This window comes from Tursiops truncatus, chromosome X (assembly GCF_011762595.2).
Source record: "Tursiops truncatus isolate mTurTru1 chromosome X, mTurTru1.mat.Y, whole genome shotgun sequence".
In the NCBI taxonomy this organism is placed as follows: Eukaryota; Metazoa; Chordata; class Mammalia; order Artiodactyla; family Delphinidae; genus Tursiops; species Tursiops truncatus.
The window spans coordinates 925,179-939,196 of record NC_047055.1 but is presented as its reverse complement, the minus strand read 5'-3'; the positions used below and the strand labels follow the sequence as shown (position 1 = coordinate 939,196).

At 44.2% G+C, this 14,018-nt stretch overlaps 1 protein-coding gene across 4 annotated transcripts in view; it reads right to left on the bottom strand.

Moving 5' to 3' along the window:
- GAB3 (GRB2 associated binding protein 3) overlaps positions 1 to 8,736 on the bottom strand; it is a 61,413-nt gene extending 52,677 nt beyond the window's left edge. For 3 of the 4 annotated variants that reach the window (XR_012329387.1, XM_033849645.2, XM_073799580.1), the window contains exon 1: positions 8,610 to 8,736. Coding sequence is in view for 2 of the 4 variants with exons in the window: in XM_033849645.2 (XP_033705536.1) it covers positions 8,610 to 8,681 (72 nt within the window). In the remaining 2 variants the exon portion in view is untranslated. Of the gene's footprint in view, positions 1 to 6,564; positions 8,484 to 8,609 lie in introns of those variants that run through there. The other variant, XM_073799579.1, reaches the window with a different exon arrangement.
- Positions 8,737 to 14,018: the final 5,282 nt, after the last annotated feature.

The following is a 14,018-nucleotide window of genomic DNA, read 5'->3' as shown; positions in this document are numbered from 1 at the left end:
CACATGCTGGAAGGAATGCAAAATGGAACATTTGTTAATGTCTACTACATGTATAGATTCATAGCCCCAGCAATCCCAGCTCTGGGAATCATACAGATATACCTGCACAAGTACAAAATGTCACATATACCATGCGACTAGTTGTGGCAATGGATGCAAAATCAAAAGAGCGGAAACAACTCAGGTGTCCAAAATAGGGAACTGGTTGAATAAACATGCTACAGCCACACAGCAGGACACTGTACAGCTGTCAAAAGTAGTGAAGATCTCTGGTCACTGACATGGGCAGAATTCTAGAACAAAATTTTTTTGAGAATTTTCAAGATCTACTCTCTTAGCAACTTTCATATATACAATTCGGTGTTACTAGCTATAGTCGAGATGCTGTATATTATATCCTTAGGACTTATTTATTTTATAACTGCGAGCCTGGACCTTTGGACCACCTTCTCCCACTTCACCCCCCAACCGCCATCCCCCACCAATCTTTCCTCTGTATCTTTGAGTTCCTGCTCAACATTTTTGTTTTTTAAGATTTTACATAAAAGTGAGATCACATGGCATTTGTCTTTCCCTGTCTGACTTACTTCACTTAGCATAATGCCCTCAAGTTCCATCCATGTTGCTGCAAAGGGCAAGATGTCATTCTTTCTTACGGCTGAGTAATATCCCACTGCATGTATATGTATGCACCACAGCTTTTTTTTTTTTTTTTTTTGCGGTACGCGGGCCTGTCACTGTTGTGGCCTCTCCCACTGCAGAGCACAGGTTCCGGACGCGCAGGCTCAGCGGCCATGGCCCACAGGTCCAGCCGCTCCGCAGCATGTGGGATCCTCCTGGACTGGGGCACGAACCCGCGTCCCCTGCATCGGCAGGCGGACTCTCAACCGCTGCGCCACCAGGGAAGCCCTGTACCACATCTTTATCCATTCATCTGTTGATGGGCACTTAGGTTGCTTCCACACCCACCTTGAATATTGTAAATAATGCTGCAATGAACGTGGGGGTGCAGATATCTTTTCAAGTTAGTGTTTTCGTTTTCTTTGGATAAATATCCAGAAGTGGAACTGGTTGATCACATGGTAGTTCTATTTTTAGTTTGGGGGGGAACCTCCATACTGTTCTCCGTAGTGGCTGCACCAATTTACATCCTCACCTGCAGTGCAGGCGGCTTCCCTTTTCTCCACACCCTCTCCAGCATCTGTTATTTGTGGCCTTTGTGATGGTGGCCATTCTCACGGGGGTGAGGGGACATCTCACTGCAGTTTTGATTTGCTTTTCCCTGATGATTAGTGATGTTGAGCATCTTCTCATGTGCTTGTTGACTGTCTGTATGTCTTCTTCTTTTTTTTATTGGAGTATGGTTGCTTTACAATTTTGTGTTATCTTCTGCTGTACAGCAAAGTGAATCAGCTATATGTATACACATGTCCCCTCTTTTTTAGATTTACTTCCCATTTAGGTCACCACAGATCTCTGAGTAGAGCTCCCTGTGCTTGCCTGTATGTCTTCTTAAATGAACAGACTAAGATATAGAATGGGATACTGTGTAAGAAAGTGGGGCGTAAGAAGCTATGTACAGGGCTTCCCTGGTGGCGCAGCGGTTGAGAGTCCGCCTGCTGATGCAGGGGACACGGGTTCATGCCCCGGTCCGGGAAGATCCCACATGCCGCAGAGTGGCTGGGCCCGTGAGCCGTGGCCACTGAGCCTGTGTGTCCGGAGCGTGTGCTCCGCAACGGGAGAGGCCACAGCAGTGAGAGGCCCGCGTACCGCAAATAAAATTAAAAAATTAAAAAAAGAAGCTATGTACATATGTCCTCGTATTTATAGAAAGAAATACTGGAAGTGTGAAGGAAAAAACTAAGAAAAATGGTTACTTGAAGGCTAAGGGCAATTAAGATGGATGAAGACAGAGGTGAGGGTGAGATTTTTCATTTTGGAATCATGTAAGTGTGATACTTATTCAATAACAGTTTAAAAGCTGAGATAAAAGCAGAAGAAGCAACTGAACAAAATTGCCCCAACATAGACCCATGAAAGGATTTCAGACTTAGGTTGCAATTAAAGTCATGCTGTACAAACATAAATACAAATGTCTTTTATATATGAAAAGATGTTCAACCTCACTCATAAAGAAATTCAGTTAAAATAAAATACCATTTATCAACTCTTGACTTTACAAAGATCAAAACGTTTGATAATACACTACATTTGGGGCATTGCAGAGAGACAAGCACTTTGATATCTATTGGCATTTTACATTCACATACACTTTGACTAAGAAATTCCACTTCTAAGCATTTTTTTACAAGCAGAATTAATTGCACATGACTACACAGACCAATGTACAAAGATATTCATGGCAGCATTGTTTATAGTAGCATGGGACTGGAAACAAGAAAAGGTCTATCATAGTAGCTGCATACAGTGAAATATTATGAAGTTGTTAAAGATAATGAGAAAGATCTCTATGTGCTGATATGGAACAATCCCCAAAATATACTAAGAAAGAGGGTTATAAAATAGTGAATATAGTATACTACCATTCGTTCAAAAAATATGCTTGTACATGCATGGAATATATCTGGAAGGAAAATCCGCAATGCTTGCAGCTGGAGGGGGAAACTTACTTTTCACTGTATATATTTTGATATGCTTTGATTTTGAATCATATGCATATATTCCTTAAAAATACACTCTCTCTGGCAACATATAATGAAAATATATAGAGAGGAAGGACTCTTCAACAAATGGTGTTCAATCAATTGATTAACTATTTGTAAAATACAGTGAGTACAATAAATACTAACTGAAGAACATGAAAACACTAGTTAGAAAAGGTATCTGCACCCCTATGTTCATTGCAGCATTCTTTACAACAGGCAAGATTTGGAAACAACCTAAGTGCCCACTGATGGATGAATGGATAAAGATGTGTATACATACACAATGGAATATTACTCAGCCATGAAAAAGACTGAAATCTTGCCATTTGCAACAACACGGATGGCCCTAGAGGGTATTATGCTAAGTGAAATAAGTGAAAGACAAATACCAAATACCATATGATTTCACTCATATGTGGAATACAATAAACAAATCAAACAAAACATACAAAAACAAACACATAGATACAGAGAAGAGAGTAGTGGTTACCAGCATTATGCTAATGTCAAAACCAGAGAAAGAGTACGAAAGAGAAAAACTACAGACCAATATCCCTCATGAACAAAGTCACAAATGCCCTCAGCAAAATATTAGCAAATTAAATCCAGCAATACATGAAAAGGGGCTTCCCCGGTGGCGCAGTGGTTAAGAATCCGCCTGCCAATGCAGGAGACACGGGTTTGAGCCCTGATCCGGGAAGATCCCACATGCTGTGGAGCAACTAAGCTAAGCCCATGTGGCACAACTACTGAGCCTGTGCTCTAGAGCCCGCAAGCCACAGCTACTGAGCCCATGTGCCACAACTACTGAAGCCCGCACGCCTAGAGCCCGTGCTCCCAACAAGAGAAGCCACCGCAATGAGAAGCCCGCACACTGCAACGAAGAGTAGCCCCCGCTCGCCGCAACCAGAGAAAAGCCCGCGTGCAGCAACTAAGACCCAATGCAGCCAAAAATAAAATAAAATCAATTTATTTTAAAAAAACAAAAACATGAAAAGGATAAAACATCACAACCAAGTGAAGTTTATCCCAGGAACTCAAAGCTGGCTCCAGATACAAAAATCCATCAGAATAATTCACCATAGTAACAGACAAAAAAAAAAGAAAATGCATATTACTATTTTTACACATGCAAGAAAGGCACTTAACAAATCCAATTCACGATAAAAAGTTTCAGCAAGCTAGCAATACAAGGGAAGTTCGGCCTGAGAAAAGGCACCCACAAAAAGCCTACGGCTAATGTACTTAAAAGGTGAAAGACTAAATGCTTTCCCCCTTAGATCAAGAAAAATCAAGGATGTCTGTTCTCATCATTTTTATACAATATTGATAGTATTGAAAGTTCAAACTATAAATAAGTGAGTTTAGCAAGGTTGCAGAATACAAGGTTAATAAACAAAAATCAACTGACAAACGAATTCTAAAACTGGTATGGAAAAGCAAACGACCAACAATAGCCAAAACAACTCTGAAAAGAAAAACTAAGTTGGAGGGCTAAAACTGCCTGCTTTCAAGAATTACTATAAAGTTCTTGTCATCAAAACAGCATGGTGTTAGCATAAAGATGAACAAAGACATAAAGGGAACAGACTAGAGAACACAGAAATACTTACATAAATATGACCAATTGATTTAAAAATTTTTTTAACATCTTTATTGGAGTATAATTGCTTTACAATGGTGTGTTAGTTTCTGCTTCATAATAAAGTGAATCAGTTATACATATACATATGTTCCCATATCTCTTCCCTCTTGCGTCTCCCTCCCTCCCACCCTCCCTATCCCACCCCTCTAGGTGGTCACAAAGCTCCGAGCAGATCTCCCTGTGCTATGCGGCTGCTTCCCACTAGCTATCTGTTTTACGTTTGGTAGTGTATATATGTCCATGCCACTCTCTCACTTTGTCACAGCTTACCCTTCCCCCTCCCCATATCCTCAAGTCCATTCTCTAGTAGGTCTGTGTCTTTATTCCCATCTTACCCCTAGGTTCTTCATTACCTTTTTTATATTTTTCTTAGATTCCATATATATGTGTTAGCATACGGTATTTGTTTTCTCTTTCTGACTTACTTCACTCTGTATGACAGACTCTAGGTCCATCCAAGCTGCAAAAGTAATTCAATGGAATAAAGACAGTTTGTTCAATAAATGTAATTGGTTTGCAAGAAAATGAATCACAACATGAATGTTACACCTTGTACAAAATTTTTAACTGAAATGAATCATTGGTCTAAAGTGTAAAACTATAAAGTCTTTAGGAGAAAAAACATAGGAGAAAATCTTCAGGATCTAGGGTTAGGAAAGAGTTCTTAGATTTGACAGTAAACATGATCCATAAAAGAAAAATTGACAAATTGGACTTAATCAAAACTTTAAAATCTTTGTTCTATAAAAGATACTGTAAAGAGAAAGAAAAGACAAACTATAGCCTGGTAGAAAATATTTGCAAATTATATACCCAACAAAGAACTTGTATGCAGAGATAAAAGTAGTACCTGGATCTTAGTGTTGTTCTGAAGATTAAATGAGATAATTCAAGTAAAGTCCTTAGTGTAGTGCCTGGCACATACAACCACTCAATAAATGTGAATTATTATAATTTTATTATCATCATTGTTACAGCATTCTTTAAAGTTGAGAAAATAAAAGCAAGATAACTGTTCATCGACAGAGAAATTGTTAAAATATGTTATGTCTATGACCAGGAATGTTACGCAATGGTTTAAAAGAATGAAGCAAATCTATACGTACTAACTTGGAAAGATGTCCAGGATTGTTGTGAAAAAAGAAAATCGCAGGACAGTTTGTATAGTATGATCTCATTTGTGCAAAAAGAAAATTGTATCTTCTTCGAAATTTTTAAAGAATAACACTAACCAAACTTCTAACAGTTGTCATCCCTAGGGAGGGGCGTGGAAGGGAATGAGGAGGGGTGCACAGGAAGGATAGGATGTGGGGAAAATTAAAGAGGGTCTTTCACTTTTTACTGTATTTATTCCTAGATCATTTGGCTGTTTATAAGAATAAGTTAGTATATTTGTGAAAGAAAAAACAGAAAAGAATCAACCATCTTTTAAAAGAGCAGTAATTCACCTGTCAGAATGGCAAAAAGTCTACAAACAATAAATGCTGGGGAGGGTGTGGAGAAAAGGGAACCCTCCTACACTGTTGGTGGGAATGTAGACTGGTGCAGCCACTATGGAGAACAGTATAGAGGCTCCTTAAGGAAGTAGAAATAGAGCTACCGTATGATCCAGCAATCCCGCTCCTAGGCATATATCTGGAAAAGATGAAAAGCCTAATTCAAAAAGATACATGCGCCATAGCAGCACTATTCACAGTAGCCAACACGTGGAAACAACCTCAATGTCCATTGACAGAGGAATGGATAAAGAAGATGTGGTACGTATATCTACAACAGAATATTACTCGGCCGTAAGAAAGAATGAAATATTTGCAGCAACGTGGATGGACCTAGAGATTATCATACTAAGTGCAGTAAGTCAGAGAAGGACAAATACCATATGATATCACTTATATGTGGAATCTAAAAAAAAATACAAATGAACTTACAAAACAGAAATAGACTCACAGACGTAGAAAACAAACTTATGATTACCAAAGGGGAAGGGTAGGGGATAAGTTAGTTCAGGATTAGTAAATACACACCACTATGTATAAAATAGATAAACAACAAAGACCTACTATATGGCACAGGGAACTATATTCAATATCTTGTAATAACCTATAGTGAAGAAAATCTGAAGGTGTACAGCTGAAAGTAACACAATATTGTAAATTAACTATAGTTAAATTTAAAATTTAAAGAGCAGTGATAAAACTATCTTTCATAGATTCGAGAATGAAACACCAGCTTACCTCGGACTGAAGGACTTACCTAAATACAGACTTAGCTTCCATCTGTGGTTTACAAACATTGACAGAGAGCTACTTGGCTGGCAGCGCAAAGAACTAAGTTATTGCCCTAGTTGTGCCACTAAGTAGCTTCGTTATGTCATTGTGTAACACATGTGAGACTCTGGACTTCTGGAGGACAGGGATAAAGTCTCTTTTGCTCTCTCTAGCCAATGGCATAGGGCCTGGTTCAGAGTTGGTGCTCAATTAAAAGGAAGACGGAATGAGCACTCCCGACAGGATCTGAGTGAAAAGCGGCTTGTGAGCACTGACAAATGATCGCCATCTAGTGGCAATACGGGATTCCTACAGAACTTAAAGACGAGCGGAAACTGACTACGGGGTGTGTTTCAGGGACTCCTTTCAACCAAAGAGCATCGACTGTCGAAACGACTATGTCCCTCATTATAAAAAGTTCCCAACCATAGCCTGAGAGGCCCAGGTTTATGTCTTGGAGTGTTGGTAAGATGACATCTAGGTAGTCTTGTGTCCTAAGTCTCCTCCTTCACCACCCCATCACATGCCCCACACGCCTATAAGCTGTGCAAAGTCCACGCCTGCCACACCTCCACTGCACCTCAAGAGAACGAAGCTCATGTAATAAGAGGCACGGACACCCATGCCTTCCCGAGGTGGATGAAGTACTAATAAAGTTTCCTAAGCCAGTCTGGTCAGGACAAGATAGAAAACAGGATTGGAAAAAAATCTGCCACGAACTTTGCAGTCCAGGTTCGGCACCTTCCTGCATCATCTGACAATATGCCGTAAACATTTAAGATGTCTCACATTCCGAAGGGCAACAAGGAAAGCTACCTCGAGCTGGCTTTGTAAGTGCTGCGCTCTGTGACAGACCCTCATCTGAATATCATGAGTCTTCAAAGCAGATGCACCGTTAGCGAAGCAGCTGGTGCCTTAGAGGCTGAGCAATAGTGGACCTCGTGTCTATAGACTCGGGGACTCAAAAAGAATGATGAAGGTAAACAGTGGTAGTAATCAGAAGAATCTAGGTGTGTCTACATCTATGGCATCTACACGCTAAGTGGAACATGCCTCTAAAACGCTGCTCAGCAGAACAAACGGCAAAAAACTTCGCAAAGAGGGCTTCCCTGGTGGCGCAGTGGTTGAGAATCTGCCTGCCAATGCAGGGGACACGGGGTTCAAGCCCTGGTCTGGGAAGATCCCACATGCCGCGGAGCAACTGGGCCCGTGAGCCAAAATTACTGAGCCTGCGCGTCTGGAGCCCGTGCTCCGCAACAAGAGAGGCCGCGATAGTGAGAGGCCCGCGCACCGCGATGAAGAGCGGCCCCCGCTCGCCACAAGTAGAGAAAGCCCTCGCACAGAAACGAAGACCCAACACAGCCATAAATTAATTAATTAATTAATTTAAAAAAAGAAAAAAACTTCGCAAAGAGTCGCAAGAGACGGACACTAGTGTAGTCCCGGGTCAATGGAGAAAGGGGTCTGAGCAGCTGTACGTTGCTTGTCCCGAGGACGCGGGTGGACATAATGAATGTTCGAGCTGTGGCTCGTACATTTAAGGTGGGCTCTCCCGAGTGCCCCTTGTCTCATCCTAGCAAAAGTCCATGGTTACCGGAGGTTCTCGAAAAGCGCAGTGTCCGCAGAAAGGAGAAGCTGAGAAGCGACACCCTGAGGAAGGCTGTGGACGGTCGTGTCCGACGACAGCTCTGCGGGAAGACGGTGCTCGCGACCCCGGGGGAAAGCGGAGCCTCCGCGCCCGCCCCGTGCAGGCGGCACGTCCCGGGGTCCCCGTCCCTCTCCCCCACCGCGGCACGGCGACAGGGCCGCTCTTTCGGGAGGTTCCCCCGGCCGCTCCCGCACCGAGACGGACGCCCGGGCTCGCCCCGCCCGCCTCCCTCCCGTCGGCTCAGCGCGCTCCGGCTCGACGTGCGATCTCGCTTTCCGTCCGCCGGCCTCGCCCGCAGCCCGAGCGCGGGGCTCCCGGGCCACTCCGAGGCCACCCCGCGGCCACCCGGGGCCCCGAGGACGCGCGGCGACGCCCCTACTCACGTAGCGCTGCAGCTTCCTCTCGGGGGGCGACTTGACGAGCCAGCCCGTGCACACGGCGTCGCCCGCGCTCATCGTGCCGCGCTTCCTCCGGCTGGGCCGGCGTCCGCGGCGGGAGGAAGTCGGCGGGGATGCCGGCGGGGCGGGCCCAGCGCCTCCCGCCCGCCCGCCCGCCCTCCAGCGCCGCCCCCGCGGCCCCGCGACCCCCGTCCTGAGGGGACGGGCGCCACCCCCGGCCTCGGGCAGGAAAGCCCTGCGGGCCAGAGCCGGTCCCCCGCCGCCCTCGCCCCCGCCCGCGGTCAGCCGCGTCTGAAGGGCTGGTGCCCGGGCCTCGGGGTCACGAGAGCCGAAATCTAGACCCCGCACCTGCAGTGTCAATGCTTAGGGATGAAGAAAAGCCTAACTGCCCCTTGACTTCCCGTTTCCACTTGGTGGTTTGCAAATTACTGCTTCTGCTGTGCCCCTCCCCCGAAGACCTCTTTATCCGGTGATGAGCTCTGCAGCAAAACTAAATCCAAATCATCCATAATCAAAAGGTTCAAAACTGGAAGTGCGGTTTGCAGTCTCTTTGACCCGAAGGCTTTAAAACATGGATCCAAGAATGATGGTGCAGGCGGTGTGCTGAGCCCGGTAAGTAACAGCCACGCACATGACACTTACGCAGACATGCGGCTGCAGGGCCGGTGAGTGTGCACACCACTGGACAGGCATTAGCTCCCTGGATCCATACACACTATCAAGTGGGCTTGATCATGATCTCAGTTGTGCGCGTGAGTGAAATGAGAAACAGGATCATATCACCCTCCAAAGTCGCACAAGTAGGAACTCAGCTGAGAGGCAGCCAGGCCTCTCTGTGCTGCTCTCCGAGGCACACTCTGCCCTTTATGAACACACTTTATAAACGGAAAAGCACGGATATCAAATTTCGGGGCCGCATCCACAATGCTAATCCGAGTGATTCGTATGGCGCCACCTGGCCAGCTCCCTGACCTGTAGTGCTCTTTTCCCTCGGCGTGACACCTCTCCCTTAGAAGTGACACTTGGAAGAAACAAATGCCACATCATTTCTTTGACTTACAAAAAGACTTCTCAGCCTCCTACCATACATCTGAAATTTCCACAGTGATGACTCTTGTATGGTAGGGTTCATGTGTTGTTCTGTAATCAGTCAGGGTTCAGTGGAGGGAACAGAGTTTGCTCTAGGTGTTTCAAGCAGAAAGGGATTCAATTTAGGGAAGAAGGTGCTTATAAAATCAATGGAGTGCTGGAGCATTGGGAGTCTGTGGGCGCTGAAAGCAACAACAACTCACTCCTGGCAAAATAATACTGCTATCCTATCCCTCCTACAAAACTAAAAAGCACTCCCTAAAACAGGACACCAAAAGGCCCATCCGTCACTGTAGCCATCTCTAGTTCAGACACCACCTCACTTCAATATCCTAAAACCTAAAGAAAAACATAAAGCTAACCTCTATCAGTCTTTATTTGACATACATAAAATCTGGAGAGAAGGAATATGGGAAAAGTTTATATGTTCACCACACACACACACACACACACACACACACACACACACACACAGACGCGCACACACAGCTACTACAATTCTCCTTTCTATAACTGATCTTGAGATCATAATTTCATTGGTCTTTATAACTTCCTTCTTCGCTACAGTCCCTGTCCTCCTTTTGCTCTCCAGCCTCAGCTGGTCAGAATTCTTTACCTGGTAAGTCAACCAAACCTTTATTCCCACTGAGCCTGAATCCTTAGTGGTCCTGCCTGGATGTGACAGTAGTAGGAGATGCCCCAGAGGATCCCTTGGATTTGAGACATAGTCCTTCCCAATCCCCTGGTATAACAGTGACCCTGTTTCAACTTGGCAATCAATGTCAACCATCCAAGCCTGCTCAGGAGACCTGTGGTTCAGTGGCATAAAGACCCTAAATGGCAATATGATGGGACCAGCGTGTGGGTCCTGGTTGAAGCATTCCTACCTTGGAAACCAACAGAGCTCTAAGCTGCTCCACGCTGGGAGTAGATGAGTAGGTGTGACGGTGAGAGGAGTCCTTCCCACTTCTTGATTGTGGGCCCGTGGATTCTGGCTAAGGAGGAACAGCACCATATAGCGGCCACCAGCTCACCTCCCCCTTTCAGTGTCTTTTCACCCACCTAGCGTAGGAAGTGAGCCTTCACTAGACTGACCAGCACAGATCCTTTCAGGCCAGGGGTTTCAGGGCAATCTCTCAGTGTCAGCACGTAGCACACGTCTTGTGTCTTATAGTGATTGCCTTGGTCGGAAGCACTGTTATGTGAAATATTGTGAAACTGAGTGCAGGACAGTAAGTCTACGGGTGGCCATGCTAGCAGAAAGGTGGCCCATGACAAGCACCTATTCAAGTGAGGACCCTTCCCCACAGATGTGGTCTGATTTCATCAATCGCCACAAGGTGGTGGGCTCGTCCCCCAGGGAAGGCTACCTTATTGGGAACTCGGTGTGGGTCTCTGCTGTGGACAGGCAGAGTACTTAGCAGCAGCAGTGACAGTGGCCATGACCACATCAACTGATGGCAGTTCCTGGGAGGGGAGCCTCACCCCTGCTGATTCCTTTAACCTCTGTAAACAATCTCCCCATTAGATTCTCCTCAGTTCAACCCATAGAGCCTCTCATTTGCTTCCTTCGGAGACCCTGACCAACGGACCTATGAGGTTACACGTGGGAGTCAAGGGAAAGAGTGTCACCCACAGCAGGAGCCACAGAGGTTGATCAAAAGGAAAATACGATGGCAGTAGAGGGCATGATTTCCTTCAACACTCCAGGAACCCACAGTCTGTTTCTCCTTTTAGGACTTGCCAAAGCTCCATGTAACGTTGCAGTGCATCGAGTGGCTGGTACCTGCCGCAGAGACTTTCCTTGCCTGGGGTTCCACTAAAAACACGTCACCTTACAGATTACTTGCTGAAGCACTGGTGGCACAATTTCATGTCGTATATGTTGCCTGCAGAATCTGAAGAGCCCCAGCAAATGCGGTGCCCCTTTCTGAGTGGTAGGTGGTATGCAGTGCAGCAACTCACTGAATATCCAGTACGGTCCAGACCATCTCAAAACATCACTAAGGGTCAGCCTCTTGAGTTTTCATGGGCGTTATCTCCCACACTCTGGCATACAGGTGTCCTAATGAAGCATCTCTGCTACCTCTTGTCCACCAGGTGCAGTAAGCGTGATGTCTTCGGTGTAATGGCCCAGCATGATGTTCACCGTGATTGTTGAAACAATCGAGTTCCATTCATCCGAGATGATGACAGAGAGTCACAGGATGGCTTGTTTGCACTCCAGCCTGGGGAGACTAGATAATTTGAATAGCAAGTGGTTTTTTGGAACCTGGATTCCCTTTGTGGCTTACCCATTTCTCATTTATTTAAATTAGGTTTAGGAAAAACAAATACCGTATGCTAACACATATATATGGAATCTAAAAAAAAGGGGCTCTGAAGAACCTAGGGGCAGGACAGGAATAAAGATGCAGACGTAGAGAATGGACTTGAGGACAAGCGGAGGGGGAAGGGTAAGCTGGGACGAAGCGAGAGAGTGGCATGGACATATATACACTACCAAACGGAAAATAGATAGCTAGTGGGAAGCAGCCGCATAGCACAGGGAGATCAGCTCGGTGCTTTGTGACCACCTGGAGGGGTGGGATAGGGAGGGTGGGAGGGAGGGGGACGCAAGAGGGAAGAGATATGGGAACATATGTATATGTATAGCTGATTCACTTTGTTATAAAGCAGAAACTAACACACCATTGTAAAGCAATTATACTCCAATAAAGATGTTAAAAAAATAAAATAGGTTTAGTTTGAAATAGATAACCAACAAGGATCTACTGTATAGCACAGGGAACTATATTCAATATCTTGTATTAACCTATAATGGAAAAGAATCTGAAAATAATATATATATATATATATATATATATATATATATATAAAAAACTGAATCACTGTGCTGTACATCTGAAACTAACACGATATTGTAAATCAACTATACTTCAATAAAATAAATGAATAAATAACATTTTTTTAAAAAACAAAAAAGAGCAAGGCTCCCCAACCAAAAAAAAAAAAAAAAAAAAAAGGTTTAGTTTGGCAGTTCTTTAAGTACTGTAAATCTTGTAACTAGGAGGACTTATGAAAATAAATGTCCACTATTAAGGAAGAGTTTCTATTTTAATTATGTTATGTGGGGCCAAGTGGCCATGCATCTAACTTATTCTCTGTGAAAAGAGAGAAAATTTGAAAAGAAAATTCTTCTCCAATTTCTGGATGAGGGACAAACATGAGGAGATAGTTATACGTGTGTGTGAAAGGCCAATAATGTAAAATCTGCAAGTAAACACAAAGAATTATACACCATGACCAGGTGGGGCTTATCCCAGAGATGCAAGGCTCATTCAGTATATGAAAATCAGTGATATCCACCATATTGACAAGCAAAAGAGGAAAAGTCACAGGATTATATCAATTGATGCAGAACAAACCCAATATCAATTCATGACAAAAACTCTCACAAAACTAGGAATAGGGGGAATTTCCTCAACTTGTTAAAGAACATCTATGGAAGACATATGACTAACATCATATGACTAACTTCGTACTTAAATGGTGAAAAACTGGGCACTTTCCCCTAATGGTTGGGAACAAGGCAAGGCTATGTGCTCTCACTACTCTTATTTAACGTAGTGTTGGAAGTTCTAGCCAGTGCAATAAGGAAAAAAAAAGAAAAAGAAAGAAAGAAACAAAGGGCACACAGACTGGGAAGAAGAATTAAAAGTGTCTTCATTTGCAGATGATATAATTGTCTTCATAGAAAATCCAAAGGAATCTACATGAAAAATTCCCATAACTAATAAGTGAGCTTTACAGGGTTGCAGGATACAAGATCAACACATAAATCTCTGTACACAATTTCAAGGCTCATTATATAACTACAGTGATCAAGATTGTGTGATATTGGTAGAGGAATAAACACATGGATAAATGGAACGGAGTAGAGAACCCAGAAATAGACCCACATACATTTACCCAACTGGTTTTTGACAACGGTATAAAAGCATCCGCATGGGGTATGCCACTCCCAGAAAGGGGCCCACCAAGCATCGTGCTTTCTTCGTGACAGTGGGTTCGAGGTACAGCAACTTGTTTTTCTCTTTGGAGGGACAATGCCAATATGCTTCAGTCCACTGGTGCCCAGAAACTTCATGAAAGTTTTGGGCCCCTGAGTTTTTATGGGGCTTATCTTTCACTCTGTGGTGAAATATTTGCTACTGCCCGTGCACTAGATCCAGTCAGCGTGACGTCATTAACGTGGCAGACCAGTATGATGGTTTGGGGGACAATGAGATGATCACGTCAATG